This window comes from Mus caroli, unplaced genomic scaffold (genome assembly GCF_978045245.1).
Source record: "Mus caroli unplaced genomic scaffold, Mus_caroli_1 scaffold_18, whole genome shotgun sequence".
Lineage (NCBI taxonomy): Eukaryota > Metazoa > Chordata > Mammalia > Rodentia > Muridae > Mus > Mus caroli.
Window position 1 is genome coordinate 19,447,543 of NW_028227273.1, and position 18,246 is coordinate 19,465,788.

Genomic DNA, 18,246 nt, shown 5'->3' on the forward strand with positions numbered 1-18,246 from the left:
GTGGCGCACTTACACAGGCAAAACATCCATACACATAAAATAAGACTTTTCTTTAAAAAAAGAAATTAAAGAAAATCAAGGTGACAGTGTACTACAAAACAGAGGTTACGAGGAAGAAAAAACTCATTCTGATTTGTTTTGTCGTGGTCTCGTCTATTTTGCTAACTCTGGAAAGTTGATGAATTGAAATCATTAAAGTCACCATGTTAGTCAGTGGTATAATCAAGATTGCAAGGCATCTTCATTATGAACTAAAATCTCTCTTCAGCAGACTAGTAACAGCTGTGTTTGCACATGCATGTGATCCACAGGCAGACACATGCTATCTACGTACATACAGTACACACTGTATTTCTTTTTGTGTGTGTTTATTTTTCTTGGAAGGTACATTTTGTTTTTCCTTATCACAGGAAGACCAAAGATACAAAATTCCTTCTATATATGAAAACGCATAAATATATAAACCAAATGGCAGGTGAGATAATTCCTTTGAAAAGAAATACAAAAGCTCCAGCCTTCCCTAACGTTTCCTTCCGGGTGTTTTTAGAGGGTTTTTAGAGTTTGTCTGCACTTGACTTGCCAGTTTCTGTTTTGAATCCGTTAACATGTAATCTGCTGTATTTATGAATAGTAACAGTCTATATACATAGATCCAACAGCACTGCTCGAGGCACTTGACCCTTAATGAGTTCTCATCTGGTTAATCACAGCTCCTTCAATTAGAGACATCACTTATTGTTTAGTATCCCCAATCTGAATCATGCCCTGTTCTAGAACCTTCGGGGCACATTGTGTCACCTCTACCAAGGTTGTCTTAAGACACTGGAACCACTTAGCAGTTATGGCTTCATGCTCTCCGTTTCTAAGGACGAGCATAGAATTAGCAGTTGAGCTATATGGAAGTGACTTGTACAAATAAGGCCATAGTCAGTTTTACATAAGATACACACATGTTAGCCCTCAAATGTAGACCTGGTACCTCTGTGGAATATTTCCTAACTGGTTATTTGATATGAGATGGTCCCCTCAATGACAGACTCAATCACCTCAATTTTTCTTTTATTTTGATTATTACTTTTTAAAGGCTTATGTATATGAGTGCACTGTAGCTGTCTTCAGACACACTAGGAGAGAACATCAGATCCCTAGATGGTTGTGAGCCATCATGTGGTTGCTAGGAATTGAACTCAGGACCTCTAAAAGAGCAGCCAGTGCTCTTAACTGCTGAGCCATCTCTCCAGCCCCTACATTTTTTTCTTAGACATATTCTTGCTAAGTTGCCCAGGTTGACTTCAGACTTGGGGTCCTCCTATCTCATGCCCCAAATGCAGAGATTATAGGTATTGGAATATCAGCCTGGCGTCTCTATTTCAAAAGATACACACTCAAAGAAAGACATTTAAATTATTAATATTTTAAATGTGTACATGGAATATCAATCCATAGTTGAAGTTTATGGTGATTTTTTCCTTTTGTGAATATTTTTTTTCATGGTTTTAAAGCTTTACTGTAAAAAGGCAGAGAAGAAGAGAGAAGGTTGGAAGAGAGAGGCCAGCCATGGCCACATGGAGAGAGGGGGGAAGGGTGGGGAAGAAGAAGAGCTAGAGATGAGAATTGTGAATAATTTTTAACTGTGGATGAGAATTTATTAGGAAGAAATTAAGTTACCTTTTGCATCCAGAAATGATCTAAAATAAAAATCTTAGGCTTACTTTCAGCTTTCCAAACTGGTTGGTTATCTTTAACCTAGTAGTTTGGTGGGTCTTTCTACTAAATTTCACCCCTCAGAACTTGATTTGCTTTCTTAATTAACATTCTATTATGGGAATCTTCAGAAAGAGTGGGGAACCCAATTAGGTGGCCAGGTATATGCTGTTTTGTTTTGTTTTGCTTTGTTTTTACCATATCTAGCATGAGTATTAGGGGAGCTTTGGGGATATGATTGCCCTTAGTGATCCAGGATTGATTAAGACCTAGGTGATATACACACATGACATTACAAGCACAGCCACTGTGTGGTAGGACACTATAAACACTCCTTACAGCCAATCAGCAGCAGAGGGTTCACTGCCTTCCAGGATCTAAAGAATGTCTTTGTCCCTCAATAAAACTTCAAGTCCTGGTCCCATCTAAAAGGCACATGCAAAGGAGCTCAAACTCAACTTCTTATGAGACATCCCTACACACACGCATACACTTTACAAACATAATATTGTCCAAAAGAGCTAAGTTTTGATTTTAGAGAAAACCACGCACGTGCACCAAAGCTTTCATCCCCCTGGCTACAAATGGCTTTAGAGAGATGTGAGAAGCTGCTGACTACGTAACTAGTTTTCGTGGCACCTCAGCAGGGGCAGACAGAGTACAGGAAATAAATAGTTCAGTCAGGGTAAATTCTCTATCCCGTAGTCCAGTCATGGGGATCCCAGGATGACTGGAGGCTGTGAGCATATCCAAATCTCTTTTCCAGACCGCTTCTGAGCGAGACAGTGCCTTTCAGAGCGCCTCTTCTCTCTCCTCCTCATAGCCGACTTGATTGCCTTTGGTTTCCCAAGCTTGACCTCAGCCATCCTGCAATACAAACCAGAGCCTGCTGCAGAGTTGGGTCTCAGTTAACAAAAGCAGAGTGTAACTGAAATACCGTTTTCCAAAAGAATATAAGGGAAGACCTCAAAAGATGAGCACCTCAGAGCTTCCATATTTAGAAGAGAATTAAAAGGTCATAGAGAGCCACCCAGCTGTGATCTGAGCCTGTAGTCCACAATACTTAGGAGCCAGAGGAGAATCCTTTGAGCCCAGGAGTTGGAGGCTGGCCCAGAGCAACATCCTGTGACTCCATCTCGAAAATAAATAAACTTCAAAACAGAAGCAGGGACCAGAGAGATGGGTCAATGTTTCAAAGTGCCTGCTGTACAATCATGGATTTTAGCACCCATTGTAACAAGCTAGCTGTCCAGTCTAGATGGCCTGGGCACGCCTGGAACTGCAACCTTGAGATGGTGGTGCAAGAGGATTCGACTGCTGGAGCTAACTAGCTTCCAGCCTAGCAGAGAAAAGACATCAGTCCAAATTTGGAGAGAGACTGACCCCTGAATTAAAGAAAGAAATTGGAGAGAGAGAGAGAGAGAGAGAGAGAGAGAGAGAGAGAGAGAGAGAGAGAGAGAGAGAGAGAGAGAGAGAGAGAATGAACGGAGGCCATCCAACACCCATTTTTGTCCTCAGCACATGCATGCAGACTGGCACACATATTTATATTCATACATACAAACAAGTAATAAAAACGATTGTCCACTCAGCACATGAAAATCTTACTCTCATGCAGAGTTCCTGTACAGTAAATGAGATGTTCCTGTAGAGTGCTGCACAAAATATTAGTCCCTCTCTCAAATGTTCCATGTTAAAATGTTCCCAGCTCAGAAATTCATGCTATAACATATAAGGGCACTAAGAAATTTTGCATGAAAATTGCATATAGGTATGTACACTGTATATTCATATCATGTGAATTTAAATTTTCAATAATTGCTTTATTTTAGGAATTATTTGATGTTCCCAAATCTATTTTCTTAATACAGCATGGACTGTTGACTAATTGTCTTCGCCATGTTGAATGGATTTATAGTTTCGGCATATTCTGACATTGCGTGTGCACGCCAGTTTACTGTGGGTGAACAGAGTATGATTCCTGGGGGACAGGGCCCACTTTATAGACCCTTGCAGCCTTCACATCTTGGATTGCTGCCCCTCTTTTTTCTTTGATACTGTCAAGAGTCTGTTTTTAGCACAGGTGAGAATCTAATTCTCCCCTCTACAAGTCCTCCCTGGGTTTGAGCCCCGGCTCTGTCTTGGACAATGAGGTAACCCTGCACTGCACTGCTATGTAAATATAGGCAACAGTCACAGGTCCCTTGTGTATCACTGCAATACAGACATGACCTTGTTACATTTCAGAATTCTATTTGGGTTTTATGCAGGGTGAAACAGGTGTGTGGGGCGGGGGGAAGAAATCATCTTTCCTGGTTCATATAACTAGCCAGTAGTAACTTTAAAAGGAATACATCTTGATTTCTGATCACAGTGCTTTTAAAGTCATGAGGCTATTTTCCAGAGCTACATGCCCATATCAGCACTCTCAGCCTCTTCCTGAGAGTAGTCATGGATTCACAGCACTGACCTCACCACCCTGTTTGGCTTCATCTTGCCCATCATCCTGGTCAGGTTCAAATGCAGTGCCTCGATCTACAACATCCACACCAGCTTGTACGGTGGGCTTCTCGTTTTCCCACTTGGCAAAGCCCTTGTCCTTTGCTGCTTTGTCATGGAACTTGGATTTCATTTTGGGGAAGGTATGAGACCCTGAGTCTCCCCAGACAGCCTCTGACCACACAGGTTCTGTCTGGGTGGCTTGACTAGTGGTGGCTCTCTGCAGCCTCACGGAGATCTTCCGGGAAGATCCTGTTACCAGGGTAATGGCTCTGCTGTCCAGGTCTCGGTGTCCAGCTGTGACCCCAGGAAACTCAAATACCTCATCCTGCACTAGAAGGGAAAAAAAAGAGTGATTATTATTTGACGTTGGTCTGTCCAGGAGCAAACCATCACTGTTAGTACAGACACCAGGAATCTGATATGCAAGGTTCCAGAGAACCGGATCAAAAAGCACCAGAATGAAGGGTTTAGCATCCAGAGCAATCTACAGAAGGGAGTGCCCTTGTGTTTGTATGATTCAGACCCTAAGTAGATGCAGAAAACAAATCAAGGACAGGTATGGAGAGGTGCTTTTAAAAAAAACACTGTGGGGTGGGGTGGGAGGGGTTGTGAAGAACACAGAGAGCCTTACCTGGAGGTAAGGCTGGGCTTCCAGGCAGTGACCCGGGGTTGCTGCTCAAGGAGGGTGCCCTGGCAAGTCTCCTGCAGGCCAGAACCAAGAGGTCTTTGCACTGCTTGTGACAGTTGGCTCCACAGTCTAAAAAGAACCCAAATTAGCACAAATGAGTGTGAACCGTGTGTCTGACTCAGCTTCCAGAGTGGAAACAGCTGCCAGGCCTTGCCAGCCCCCTTCTGAATTTCAGGATTGAATCTAGGAAGCCATTGTTGGGGGCACAGATTAACTCTTTAGCTTCCATTGTCCCAAGAGACCAAAGTTCTCAGTGAGGCCAAGACTATTTATGGTTTAATTAGACCGATTTGATTCCTACCCAAAATATCCATCGCATCCCAGGTATTTATTTACCTTTGCACTTGTAGCCTTGTTTGATTATGCCCCAGAGCTGAAACAGAAGATGAGGCAATGTCAGTGGATGGGAAGAGACATCTAGAAGGAAAACAAGTCAACAGAGGAAAAAAGTCCTGGGAAGGCCAACGACTGGTGGCTCACAAACAGGATGGAGCTGCTCTAGACACCCTTCCTGTCAGAGAGGAGCCTCTCCCATCCCCCCCAACCCCCAGCTGTGATGTTAACTTCCCTTTTCTTTCTTGGAGCCAAAGAGTAGATGGGATGGGAAATTAAAGTTGGTAAGTTGGTACGTTGGTTCCCCTTTGGTGATGTACTTTCAAGCCAAATATATAGGAATTGACCAGTAGGTCTTCCTGTCTTTCTCATTAATGATACTGACTGCTTTTGCCACCTTCTGCAGGGAAGGAAACAATATAAGCAAATTACTAATTTGGATTTTGCCAGGTAAAGAAGGGGCACACGTGTTTGCACTGTGTCTGCGGCAGGGCTGTGGGGGCTGTCAAAAAGGCTCTGGCGCTGCCAAACACGGATATGGTTGCTTCCACGAAGTTAGTAAGTAGGAAGCCACTGCTAACCAAAGGTTCCAGGGAGCATTGTAATGGATTTAGTTGCTGCACAAGACCTCAACACACAGGATTAAACATCAGAAAACAATCACTCATACTAACGCTCCATTCCACGGTGCTGAAATTAAGCTTTTTATCAGACCTTTCCAGGAACCAGGAGAAACAACTAAATTCTTCCCAAATGGCCAGTTTCAATTTTCTATCTACACCTTAATTCATAAGAAGGAAAGGTGAAGGGACTCATGCAATCAGTTCTCCTTTTCTGTTTAGACAGGACTGCATGATGTAGCCCAAGATGGTCTTCAACTTCCGATCCTCCTGCCTCACCCTCCCAAGTGTTGACGTTATTATAAGCATGTACCACTACACCTGGCTATTTTTATATTGTTCTCTTCCCACCTTCATGCACAGGGAGGGACCAATCTGCTATTGCTTAGGCTTCTCTCTGTCTATAAAATCAACCTCTGCCACCAGGTTCATTGGAAAACATATCCTGTTTTGTAAAATTACGTGTTGCCTGGTTTTAGAATCTAAAACAGTGATATCTAGGATCTTTAACTGAAACTATAATTTTGTTCTTTGACATGACAAATGCCTCAGGTTGGATGAGGAGTGTTTTTGCAAGCTGTTTTGGCCACAGCCTTGGTTGTGGTGTAACATCTTGGCAGAAATGAAGACATTCTAAAGAGTCCCGTGTTCCCTTCCCTTTATCCCTCAAGCTATTGAATGAAGCAATGGTCCCCAGGGAACTGGAGCTTCCAGCAAGCTCATGCCTGGAGACAAAGAGGCTGAAGTCCCAGACCAGCAAGAGGAGGGGCTTCTCTCCCTCAGAGAGAGTTCCCACAATCCTGGCAGCTTCTCGGGCCACCTTGCAAAAGAGACTGGAGCTGAGACAAGGATGGGTCAAAATCGGGCCAAACCACACTTCAACAAAGACTTCCTGGTCGTAGATCATACCTGCTCTAGTTAAGCACAAACCTGGAGTGTCAGAACTCAGAAGACTAGATGGAGTCCTGCCGCACCTCTTTACTTGTCGCTATTGGCATTCTTTCTAGGCTCTGCCCCACCGTTACCTGGCAACAGCCAGGTGTGCCTGACACACCATAAAAGGGGCTGCTTGCCCCCCCTCTCTTTTCTTGCTCCTCTTCCTCCTACCCTCTTAACCCCTCGGTCCCCTCTCTCCTCATTCCCCTCCCCCTCTCTCTCCACCTGCTCATGGCCGGCCTCTCCTCCTCCTCCTCCTCCTCCTCCTCCTCCTCCTTCTTCTTCTTCTCTCTCTCTCTCTTTCTCTCTCTCTCTCCCCCCTCCCCTCCCCCTCTTCTGCCCCTCAACTCCCATCCATGCCCTAAATAAACTCTATTCTATAATTCTATATGATACCTTCGTGTGGCTGGTACCTCAGGGGGAAGCAATGCCTCATCTTGGGCTCACAGAGGCACCCCCTCCCCCCACACCATACTGAGCCTCCACCCAACAAATCCCTGGCTTCTTTTTCTCTTTTTAATAAAACACAGCAGTCCCTCTTCCCAAGATGGCCACATTGAATTGTTTATTTGTCTAATTGGCATCTTGAAGTCAGGTGGCTAAGCCTAGAGGCATCTGGGTCCCAGGTTCTGACACTAAAAACTCCAGTAAAAGTTGGGACTTTGCCCTCCTGGTAGACTGGTGTTTAACACTGTGAGAAAAGTGTCCTTGCCCGGATCTTCCTTCTACCTTCTCCATAGCCCTAGCCCAGGGCAGCAGGGATGCCAGCACGTTCAGTATTAGGCTTAGCTTAGTTTAGTGGGCTTAGACTGGAAAAACTCTACCTTGGTAATGGGTTAGTCTAGGTGCTTGCCGTTTACTTAATATAGTGATACTGAAAAGGTCTAGGCCAATGGCTTCAGGAGAGGGAACACTATTCACAATGCATTATGGTCAACAAGTCCCCTGAGTAGAAGTGTCTGGCCCAGATTTAAAAAATGAAGTAGCTACCAAAGCAGAGTGACTAAGGAAGGATGCCTGGGTGGCTGCCCCCTTCCTCTCATGCAAACAAAGAAATCCCAACAGGGGACCCCAGAGATTATTTTGATCCTTTACAGATCCTTTACAGAACACTTTAAGATGCAAATGCCTTCTGGTGGCGTCACAGTTTGCCTCTGGGCAGAAAAGATGTCTTCACACCACTGATAGGTTAGCTCAGGACCACTGAAGACTAAATGGGGGCAGAAAAGGGAAGTGGGCCATCGGGTTAGTTATACCTTCTCAAGAGTCTGTGAAATTTTAAATCATCTAGCTGGCTTCTGTCATGTAAGAGGTGGTGAAGGTGACTGTTAGCGGTCTATCTAAACTCCACCCCACAGTTACCTGGCAACAGCCAGATATGCTTCTCCCCACAGTTACCTGGCAATAGCCAGGTAGGCCTGACTCACTATAAAAGGGGCTGCTTGCCCCATCCCCTCCCTCCTCTTCCCCCCTCTCCACATGCTCATGGCCAGCCTCTATTCTTCTCCTCTACTTCTCTCTGCCATTCTCTGCCTCTACTACCCTCCTAACTCCCCTCCCCATCCCCTGAATAAACTCTGTTCTATACTGTCTTCATGTGGCTGGTCCCTCAGGGGGAAGGGATGCCTCAGCATGGGCCCACTAAGACATCCCCCTTCCCCCATACCTCACCACACCCCCATAGAACATATCCTCCTTTTATCTATCTATCTATCTATCTATCTATCTATCTATCTATCTATCTATCTATCTATCTATCTATCAATTTATTAGTTTTTCGAGACAGGGTTTCTCTATGTAGCCCTGGCTGTCCTGGAACTCATTTTGTAGACCAGGCTGTCCTCGAATTCAGAAATCTGCCTGCTTCTGCCTCCTGAGTGCTGGGATTAAAGGCGTGCGTCACCACACCCGGCTTCTTTTTTTTATAAACACATCAACGATGATTCAGGAAATCGATACATGCAAGTCTCAATCTGCAAAACTTTAGTGACATTCCATTCCCAGTTTCTGGGTTGTTCCTGTGTGAACAAAGCCACTAGAGTAAGACCAGAAGGAGAGTAAGGGTCAATCATATATATGAGAAACTCACAGGTAAATTAAATGAACTACAAAAAGAAAAAAAAAAAAAAGCCTCAGTTAGGTAACCCAGGCCCAGAAAAACAAATATGGTATGTATACAATTATGTATGGAAATGAACTGTTAGGTCAATGAAGTCAATGATAGCCAAGCTACAACCCATACAATCACAGAGGCTAGGTATAGAGTGTTAGCATTTTCTCTAGGCTCTGGCCAACAGTTACCTGGATAGGCTGGTACCTTGGGGGTGGGGGGTCAGGTGGAGGAGGAATGCCTCATCATGGGCCTACAGAGGCACCCAGTCCCTGTCTCCCTCACCATAACACACCTCTACCAGACATATCCTTCCTTCCTTCCTTTCCTTTTCTTTTTTATAAAACGCAACAGTTTCTTGTGCTTTTCTTAAAGTCCTTTCCTTCTGTTTGTTTTGTCCTATTCCAATGTGTTAGCTTTTATCTTTTATACTGTATTATATTTTATATTATTATCCCATAGATGCCCGTTTTCTAGTGAGAGACAGAAAGGGGATGGATGTGGATAGGAGGCTAGGTGGGAGGAACTTGGAGGAGTAGGAGGAGGAGAAACTGTAATCAGGCTATATTATGTGAAGAAAAAAATCTATTTTCAATAAACAGGGGTAGGGGAGAGAAGAAGAGACAGCCTTTCCTGGTGGTCCATGTTTGTAATCCCAGCATTCAGAAGGAAGGAAGAAGGGTCTCAAGTTCAAGGCCACCCTGGACTATTGAGTGAGAGACCCTTTCCCACTACATATAAAGATAGAACACCCTAATATAGAGATACAGTACATTATTAACATCACTGAAGAGCTGCTGGAGAAAGACAGAATCAAGCAAGAGTCCTTTCAGGACATGGTTTACTGAGCTCTCTTAGAACCCAGGTGGAAACAGTGCCAGGAAGAGGCAGTGGGTCAGTGTGCCAGCCAACAACAGCTGAAGGAATCCCCGCTTAGGTGAGTATTTCCCAGGTTCCTTTGATCTTAGAACACAGGCTGCTATGGTACATGAAATTCTTTATAATAAGAAGAACACTAGACTGAGAGTGAGAAGAGCTGGCTAGGCTTCATGGTCCTGCTGCCAGTGACTTGTGTGACCTTGGGAAACTAACTCGTGTAAGTAAGTTCTCTAGCCTTCAGTTTCTTCTATAAAATTCGGGGATTACCAATAGGCTTTCAGTTCTGGCAATTCTGAGACGCATGCACTGCCTTCTTTACCCTTAAAATAGAATTTATTTCAGAACCAGATGGGCCAGGCACTAGAGAATGGTTCCTGGTATTCTCAGTTCCTTTCGAGGATATATCTTTAGAGTTGTATTTATACATCCCTTGAAGACCAAGCGACCCTTAGGTATTATGAGAGCAAAGATCAAAGCAAGCTCTACAAATGAAATTAAACATATTTTGAAAAAATAAAAAGGCTTACAAAAATTAAAAGAGATAATTTCAGGCAACTCTCACACAGTGCCAAGAGAATTCTTTCCAATATTTTTGTGCTGCTTTCTCTTTTGTCTCATTCTCCTGCTGCTTGAAAGTTTTAACACGCCTGCTATCATTTATCTCCCCAACAACTGGCAGGTAAGTGGTGTCTTAAGTATCTTTTACAAATAGGAACACAGACATAAAGATAGTCATTGACTGAGGTCCACGACATGAAAGTAGGAGGGAGCAGAAGTGAAGTTCAAAGCTCAGGTTCCAGACCCCACGTCCAGGACTTTGTACCTTCATTCGCATCCCAGCACAGAACCAGCACCTGTGTTCAGATGAATCAGGGGAAGATGTGGCATCCCAAGAATGACCACCTTCCTGCCTCTGTGAAAGCCAGTGTCCTGCGCTAGGAGGAGGCAACACACGTAACATTGTGGACCTGTGGACAAATAAATGCCTCAAGTCCCTCATACGCCACCAGAGATCAGGAACTGGTCCTGACTTACAGTTGTGCCTAAGTAGGTCCTCTCAGCCTGATCTGTTAATTGGAAGACTCAAAACTGTATTTCACAGAGAAGTGTGTGTGTGTGTGTGTGTGTGTGTGTGTGTGTGTGAGAGAGAGAGAGAGAGAGAGAGAGAGAGAGAGAGAGAGAGAGAGATTTGCAGGGCATTGGAGCATTTACATGGCTTCATTGCATTTGCATTTTCAGGTTTATCTACTTCTCCAAATTCCCCATGAAAATAGAGAAACAAGAGATACATGAAAACAGAAATGCATTTGTTGCACGGTAGAGTAGTCTGGTGAAGCACCCAGTGGCGATGCTAACAGAAAAGGAACTTGCTTCTCTGTTCCTGAGATTGATAAGGCGAGCTGGCTAGAGAGGTGTGGGGGCTGCTGTCAGCACCTGGAACTGTGGTGAACGTGAAACCTGCCTCTTCTTTACCCATTCTCAGAAGGATGTGGCTCACAAAGCCAGTCCTTCAGGCAAGGGACTGAAGAAGCACAGTCTGCTGGCAGCCCCAATGCAACCAACATGGGATGTGGCCACTGAATAAAACCAGTCCTTCAGCCCGGGGCAGTTATCAGAGCTAGGTGCTGGGCCACCCTCGCTTCAAAGTTTTCGTTTTTTACTTGAGTACCAGATGAAAGGATAATCCGGGTTAGCATTCCTTCTAGGCTCTGCCCCACAGTTACCTGGCAACAGCCAGGTGTGCCTGACTCACTGTAAAAGGGGCTGCTTGCCCCCTCCTCTCTCTCTTACCCTCTTACTCTCTGCCTCTTCTCCCTGCCCTTTCTCCCTTTGTCCCCCTTCCCCCTTCTCCATGTGTTCATGCCAGCCTCTTCTCTTCTCTTCTCTTCTCTTCTCTTCTCTTCTCTTCTCTTCTCTTCTCTTCTCTTCTCTTCTCTTCTCTTCTCTTCTCTTCCTCCCTCCCTCCCTCTCCCTCTCCTTCTCCCTCTCTCCTCCTTCCTCAACTCCCCTCCCCGTGCCCTAAATACTCTCTATTCCATACTCTATCAGTCCTATACCTGGTCCCTCAGGGGAAAGGGATGCTTCAGCATGGGTAGGCAGAGGTGCCCCCTTCCACATCACCATACTGCACTTCTATCAAACATTCCTGGCTCTCTTCCTTTTTTTATAAAACACAATAATCAGAGCCCCAAAAATCTGGTAAGGAGAGGGCCAAAAGCTGGCCTTACCACCAGGTAGTCAGGGCAGGTATATAGCAGTGGTTCCCACCATTCCCAAGGCTGCGACCCTTTAATATGGTAATCCCCCCAACCATAAAACTATTTTCACTGCTCCTTCATAACTGTAACTTTGCTAGTTATGAATCATAATAGAAATATCTGTGTTTTCCAAAGGTCTTAAGTAATATCTAAGGGATCACAACCCACAGGCCAAGAATGGCTGGTATACAGTCTCCATGTGCTGCAGCGGTGGAGGGCGAGCACAGGTCCATACTCAGAGCACCTGTGCTTGAGTGCACACCCTTTTCAATAGAACTTTGAATTCTGGAGGATTTGGGGTGGCCATTATGCATCTCTCCACCTTCCTAGGCAAAATGGGGAGAAAATGTCTCAAAAGCATGTTGTAGGGAATCCTTACATTCCTGTCCAGGGACTTTGTTACTGTGAAGCATTAGGTGAATGTTATTTCTTTCTTTCTTTCTTTTTTTTTTTAAAGATAGGATTCTTTTTAAAGATTTTATTATTTATTATATGTAAGTACACTGTAGCTGTCTTCAGATACTCCAGAAGAGGGCGCCAGATCTCGTTGCGGATGGTTGTGAGCCACCATGTGGTTGCTGGGATTTGAACTCTGGACCTTCGGAAGAGCAGTCAGGTGCTCTTACCCACTGAGCCATCTCACCAGCCCGTGAATGTTATTTCTTATCATGACTGCCTTATCCCCAAAGGGTATTTTTTTCCCCCTCTGTGTTGGGAAGTATTGAGCCACACCATGATGGATGTGGTGACAAATACCATGTTAAATGAGTGCCAGAAGGAACTGGCTGAGATAAATATTCCTCTTTACAAACATTGCCAACAGTGCTGATGAATGCCAGGGTTCTCTGGGCTGACACCTTCCCCTGGCGCAGGTTACTAGCAGAGCTCTCTCTCTCTCTCTCTCTCTCTCTCTCTCTCTCTCTCGCTAACAGGGCTCAGTTAGCCTTCCCTATCTGGTCACGGGTGCTCCTGGAGCCCAGCTAAAGTCACAGATCGTTTTTGCTTTTATCTCATCTCTCACAGATCTGTTTTGCTTTCATTTCATCTTTCGTCTCAGGGAGCAATCACACAACTGATTTTTGACTCAAAGGAGAAAGTGAATCATATTTAGTAAACCATTTCCCTGCCTTTCCAAGGTCCTGCACAAATGAAAAATGGAAATCCAACTTACAAATCCCGCACAGTGTTCACAGAAGGTCGGCTTGAGATAGTTCATCTCCTGAAAATTATGGATGAAGCCTGGTCCCATTTTGCAGTGTAGCTGAGATTTAGCTCTCAGGAAATAAGCCATCATTTCGTCTTTGCTAATTAGGCCGTCCCTGTTAGGAGAATCAAAAAAAAGGGAAGGATCTTTGATTGCTCGATCACCAAGTAGTCACCACACTCAGCTCCCCACCTCCCAAACCTTTGTCATCAAAAGCAAATGAGAGATTTTCACTTTTCCTAAACATCCAAAAGGAGGATAAATCTCAAAGAGCACAACATAGTCAAAGCCTTCCCCAATAAGTAGATTCCGTACGCGTGTTAATATCTGTGTGTGTCCATGTGTCCGTGTGTGTGTATTCACATGTATGAAGACACATGGCTCAGAGAATTATCTTCATTCCTGAGTACAAGCTTCCAGAAGGACAGCTTTCTAGTCCTTGACTGGCAATAAGATGGAGATTATCACCATCATACTCAATTTACTCAGCCTAATTTAGTGCAGGCTACTCTCCAGTGGCTCTTGCATCTTTGTCCTCCAGAACCCCCTGCTCATCTAGAGCAGAGTCTCCCGGATCCCCTCTACACAGAAGGAGCTTCCTCTTCAGCCCACCCGCCTGCTTCAGCTCACCACGCCCCTTGCTTGCCACTTGCCCATCCATAAGGACACAGGCAAGTGCTGGGTACAGAGATCCTGCCTTTCCTGTTCAGTTCAGGATTCCCTTGTCCTTCTCTTGGCTCTTCCTATGGCATCAGAAGGACTGCTCCTTCCCTGCTCTGGGCCTCCATAGACCTTGGCCTTCTTGCAGGCTCTTCTTAACCTCCCCCACCCCCTACCCCTGTTTCTCCTGTTTCTGGAGATGCCCAAGACCTTTGTTCTCCCCACATCTCTTTCCTTGATTCTGTTGCCTTCCCCAGCACTGGTCTTTCTCTCTTACCAATTCCCAAAGTTGTCAAAACCACCAGTGATTAGCATTTCCTTCAATCATTCTATACCACCCGGTCAAGGTCCTCACATTGCCTTTGTGCTGAAGCTGCCAGTAAGGACAATCCTCAATGGCCCCCTGTCATTCTTCAAAGTGTCTGACCTCGTGGCAGTGTGTACCAGGGGGACATATTAACTTTTTGACGTCCTCTTCTACCTAGAGCATGCAAGTTCATGCTGCACTGTTTTTCTTGTTCCTCTCTGCTCCCCCTTCTCTGTCTCTTCTGCAGAACCCACAAGTGGGAAGGGAAGTCCGACATGCTCATCTCCCCCTAAATTTCCCACCAGAAAGGAATGCTGCACCAGACCTCAGCAACCAGCTAATACCAATGGACTGAAAAGTAACGTGCACTTCTTGCCCAACTGCCCTCACACGTTTTGTTCTACATCCTCAATAGCTTGCTTTCTACATCCTCAAAAGCATCTCTTTCTGTACACCCTGTCTCCCTCTCACAATCAACATAGCGATGCCAAAGCCTGTATCTTTCTTTCTAATTTGTATTACCACGGATTCCCCTGTTTCTATGAACAATGTCACAGTTATACCCCAGACTTTTATTCCTCTCATGTGCAAAATAACTTGAATTATACTAACAATTTTTAAAATTAAATCATCTAGTATCTTGCCCATCCTAAAAGAAAAAATTATCCTGCATTTTCTGCAGACACCTGCGTCAATCACAAATATTCACGAGAGTCCAATTCGATCTTCCTGGTAGCTGGGACTACAGGCCTTTGCCCTTGGGCTTCTCACTTTGACTTGTCATGAGGAGGCTTTTAGAGTTGGTCGTAGTGAAGCAGTAGAAGGACCTAAAGAAACTGAGAGCTGGTTTATTTGCAGACAGCACTTATGCTTGACAGAGATGTGGTCTGTCCTATGATAGCACCCAACCGATCATGTTCAGGGATACCAAGAAAACCAACCAATGAAAAGCCAGACTGCTCTATCAGAATAGCAGGGCAAAGCTTGTTAGGATGTAGATTGCTGGTTTGCCTTCCCTGCCACCCCTAGATAATCTTCTGGGTTTTTTTGTTTGGTTGGTTGGTTTTTGTTTTGTTGTTGTTTTTTGAGACAGGGTTTCTTTGTGTAGCCCTGGCTGTCCTGGAACTCACTCTGTAGACCAGGCTGGCTTCAAACTCAGAAATCCGCCTGCCTCTGCCTCTCGAGTGCTGGGATTAAAGGCATGTTACCACCACACCCTGGCTGATAATCTTCTGTTTTAAGCCAGATCCATTAAAAACAAAGGAATTCATTAAACTTACTGATCTTTGTCTAGCACGCAGAAGGAATCCAGGAAGGGGAAATTGGCAGCTATGCTCTCAAAGTCCTCTTGGGAGATGTAACCATCGTGGTCATGATCGTAGTTTCGAAACACAGACTGCAGAGGATAGACAGGTAGCTAGTATTTACTATGGACATGTGTAAGTCAGGCACTAAACTTGTGGGGAACCAATAAGAAGATTCGCTATTCAATCAAATGGCCTAGAGGCTGGTGGGAGACTCCTAAACACATAGCTTGTTTAATACTAGAAAAGCTGTAAGTAGTTTGTGGAGGGCTTTGAGGTTGGGATTTAGATAAAGGTTTGCTATGGAAAGAAAAGTGTAAGTTGAGATTTCAGGGTTAGGTTAGGGTTAGTAGGAGTTAGATTGGTGAGTTTATTGGTTATAGTACCAAAAAAATATATAGAAAATGATACTTGAGGGATTTAAATGACCTCAAAACTTGAAAATATATGTTGAATGTTGAATGCCATCCTCACCAAAATCCCAGTAAGAAAAATTTTAATTTATATTTTGGGGGGGAATGTTTTCAAATGAACAAATAGATTTTAAAGTTCAAATAAAAGTAAATGTATAGGCTAAAAATGGTTCAGAGTGATGAGAGAGAGTGAGAGAGAGAGAGAGAGAGAGAGAGAGAGAGAGAGAGAGAGAATACCCCTTTAGAAATCAAGTATGCTAAAGGGCTACTTATCAATGAAAAAGAAAATAAATTCACACATTCTCTCTCATATGTCCAGATATTAGTGCTGAATGTTTCTTCATCTGTGTCCAGGTCTCTGTGAGCATGGGTTTAAGCAGTGAAACTAGAATGGAAGGCAAGAGAAGGAAATGAGGAGGTGTTGGGAGAACAACAGGGCAGAGGAGAGGCAAAGAGAGAAAGGAGGTTACTAGGGCAGAGGTCACAAGGAGGCAGGGGCTGGTGGGGGGGGAGAAGAGAAGGACTGAGAACCAATAAAAACAAGTGTTTGACAACTCCATAATGAAATCTGAAGGAAGGATGGAAGGAAGGAAGGAAGGAAGGAAGGAAGGAAGGAAGGAAGGAAGGAAGGAAGGGAGGGAGGGAGGGAGGGAGGGAGGGAGGGAGGGAGGAAGGGAGGAAGGGAGGAAGGGAGGAAGGGAGGAAGGGAGGAAGGGAGGAAGGGAGGAAGGGAGGAAGGGAGGAAGGGAGGAAGGGAGGAAGGGAGGAAGGGAGGAAGGGAGGAAGGGAGGAAGGGAGGAAGGGAGGAAGGGAGGAAGGGAGGAAGGGAGGAAGGGAGGAAGGGAGGAAGGGAGGAAGGGAGGAAGGGAGGAAGGGAAGAGGGGAGGGGAGGAGGGGAGGAGGGGAGGGGAGGGGAGGGGAGGGGAGGGGAGGAGAGGAGAGGAGAGGAGAGGAGAGGAGAGGAGAGGAGAGGAGAGGAGAGGAGAGGAGAGGAGAGGAGAGGAGAGGAGAGGAGAGGAGAGGAGAGGAGAGGAGAGGAGAGGAGAGGAGAGGAGAGGAGAGGTAGGGAAGGGGGAGGGGGAGAGGGAGGGGAGAGGGGGAAATGGGAGGGAGCAAGCTCTCTACTTTTGTTTTCAGGAATCAGAGCATCCTGGTGTGCAAAACCCTCCTGGTATCCTTTTGAGGCCACCATCTCCACCTCAACTCTGTTCATCTTTGCCCTGGCCATACTGTGTTCTCAGCCTTTTCCCTCAGCAAAAGTTTCTTCCATATCACGTTTGTGGTTATTGTTGGCTGGCTTGGGTTTTCTGTTTGCTTGTTTGCCTAATGTTTATTTTATTTTTAAACTGTATGCATGCCTGTGTGTGTGTATGTGCTCATGCACAGGTATTCAGGTGCCCACAAAAACCTGAGTGGGCTTGGGTCCCCTTGCTGGAGTTACCGTTGGGTTGTTAGTCAGCCAGTGTGGGTGCCAGGAATCAAATTCAGGCCCTGCAGATCAGGGAGTCCTTTTAACCTCAGCAGTCTTCCCAACATGCGGCTTACTTATTTTTGAGAGAGGGTCCTGTTGTGTAGCTCTGGTTGACTCAAACTCTCCCGCCTCATGTTCCGTTGCTGACATGACAGCTGAGTATTAGTACACAGGCCTTCCATGCTATGCCTTCTAGTGATTTCTTACTGTCTCACACATACACCATAAAATGTCTCTCAACTTTTACAAAATCCCTGGGCTCCCCAAGACAAAGAACATTCTGTGTTCTTAAAAATCCTTTTCCAGTAAAAAGCACTATCTATCTATCTCATAGTCTATCTCACATATCCAACCTAATTGTAATCTACACGGAAGCAGTCCATGAAAGCAGGGGTTTAATCATGCCTTGATCACAATTTCCAGTGACAGAGACATTTCCACTTCTTCCTCAGCATTTCTACTTCTACTCTTCTGTGGGCCTCCCTGCCCCCAGTCTTTTCAGGCAGGGTCTCAACATCCTCCTGCCCCAGACTCCCAAGGCTTGGGATTACACGGGTGCACCACCACACCCAAGTCTGTTTTGTTTCCTTCAGTCAAGAACCCGGAAGTGCCTTGACTTAGATTGAACGATTTTTCAGACATCAGTGGCATTGTGTGGCTGTGTCATAAAACCCTTATAATACACAGCAGGTAAAGCAAAGCAAATTAGGGGATGTTTCCCTGCTCGGACATGAGCACCCTTTCTGCAGTGGGTTTTCATAAATAATTCTTATGGGTAAATCCACAAGTAATTCTTATTCCCAAAGTCCTTTAAGTTGGTGGCAGTGACAGAGGTGGTAAATGCTCAAGAGGGGAAC

General features: G+C 45.0%; 1 protein-coding gene across 1 annotated transcript in view; it reads right to left on the reverse strand.

Annotated features, from left to right (window-relative positions):
- Window positions 1–1,042: 1,042 nt before the first annotated feature.
- Rasgrp3 (RAS guanyl releasing protein 3) overlaps window positions 1,043–18,246 on the reverse strand; it is a 94,628-nt gene continuing 77,424 nt past the window's right edge. The window contains exons 12-17 of the mRNA XM_021186414.3: window positions 15,482–15,597; window positions 13,202–13,349; window positions 5,231–5,267; window positions 4,838–4,963; window positions 4,175–4,536; window positions 1,043–2,571 (exon numbers count right to left, since the gene is read on the reverse strand). Coding sequence (XP_021042073.1) covers window positions 2,563–2,571; window positions 4,175–4,536; window positions 4,838–4,963; window positions 5,231–5,267; window positions 13,202–13,349; window positions 15,482–15,597 — 798 coding nt within the window. The 3' untranslated portion in view covers window positions 1,043–2,562. The remainder of the gene's footprint in view (window positions 2,572–4,174; window positions 4,537–4,837; window positions 4,964–5,230; window positions 5,268–13,201; window positions 13,350–15,481; window positions 15,598–18,246) is intronic.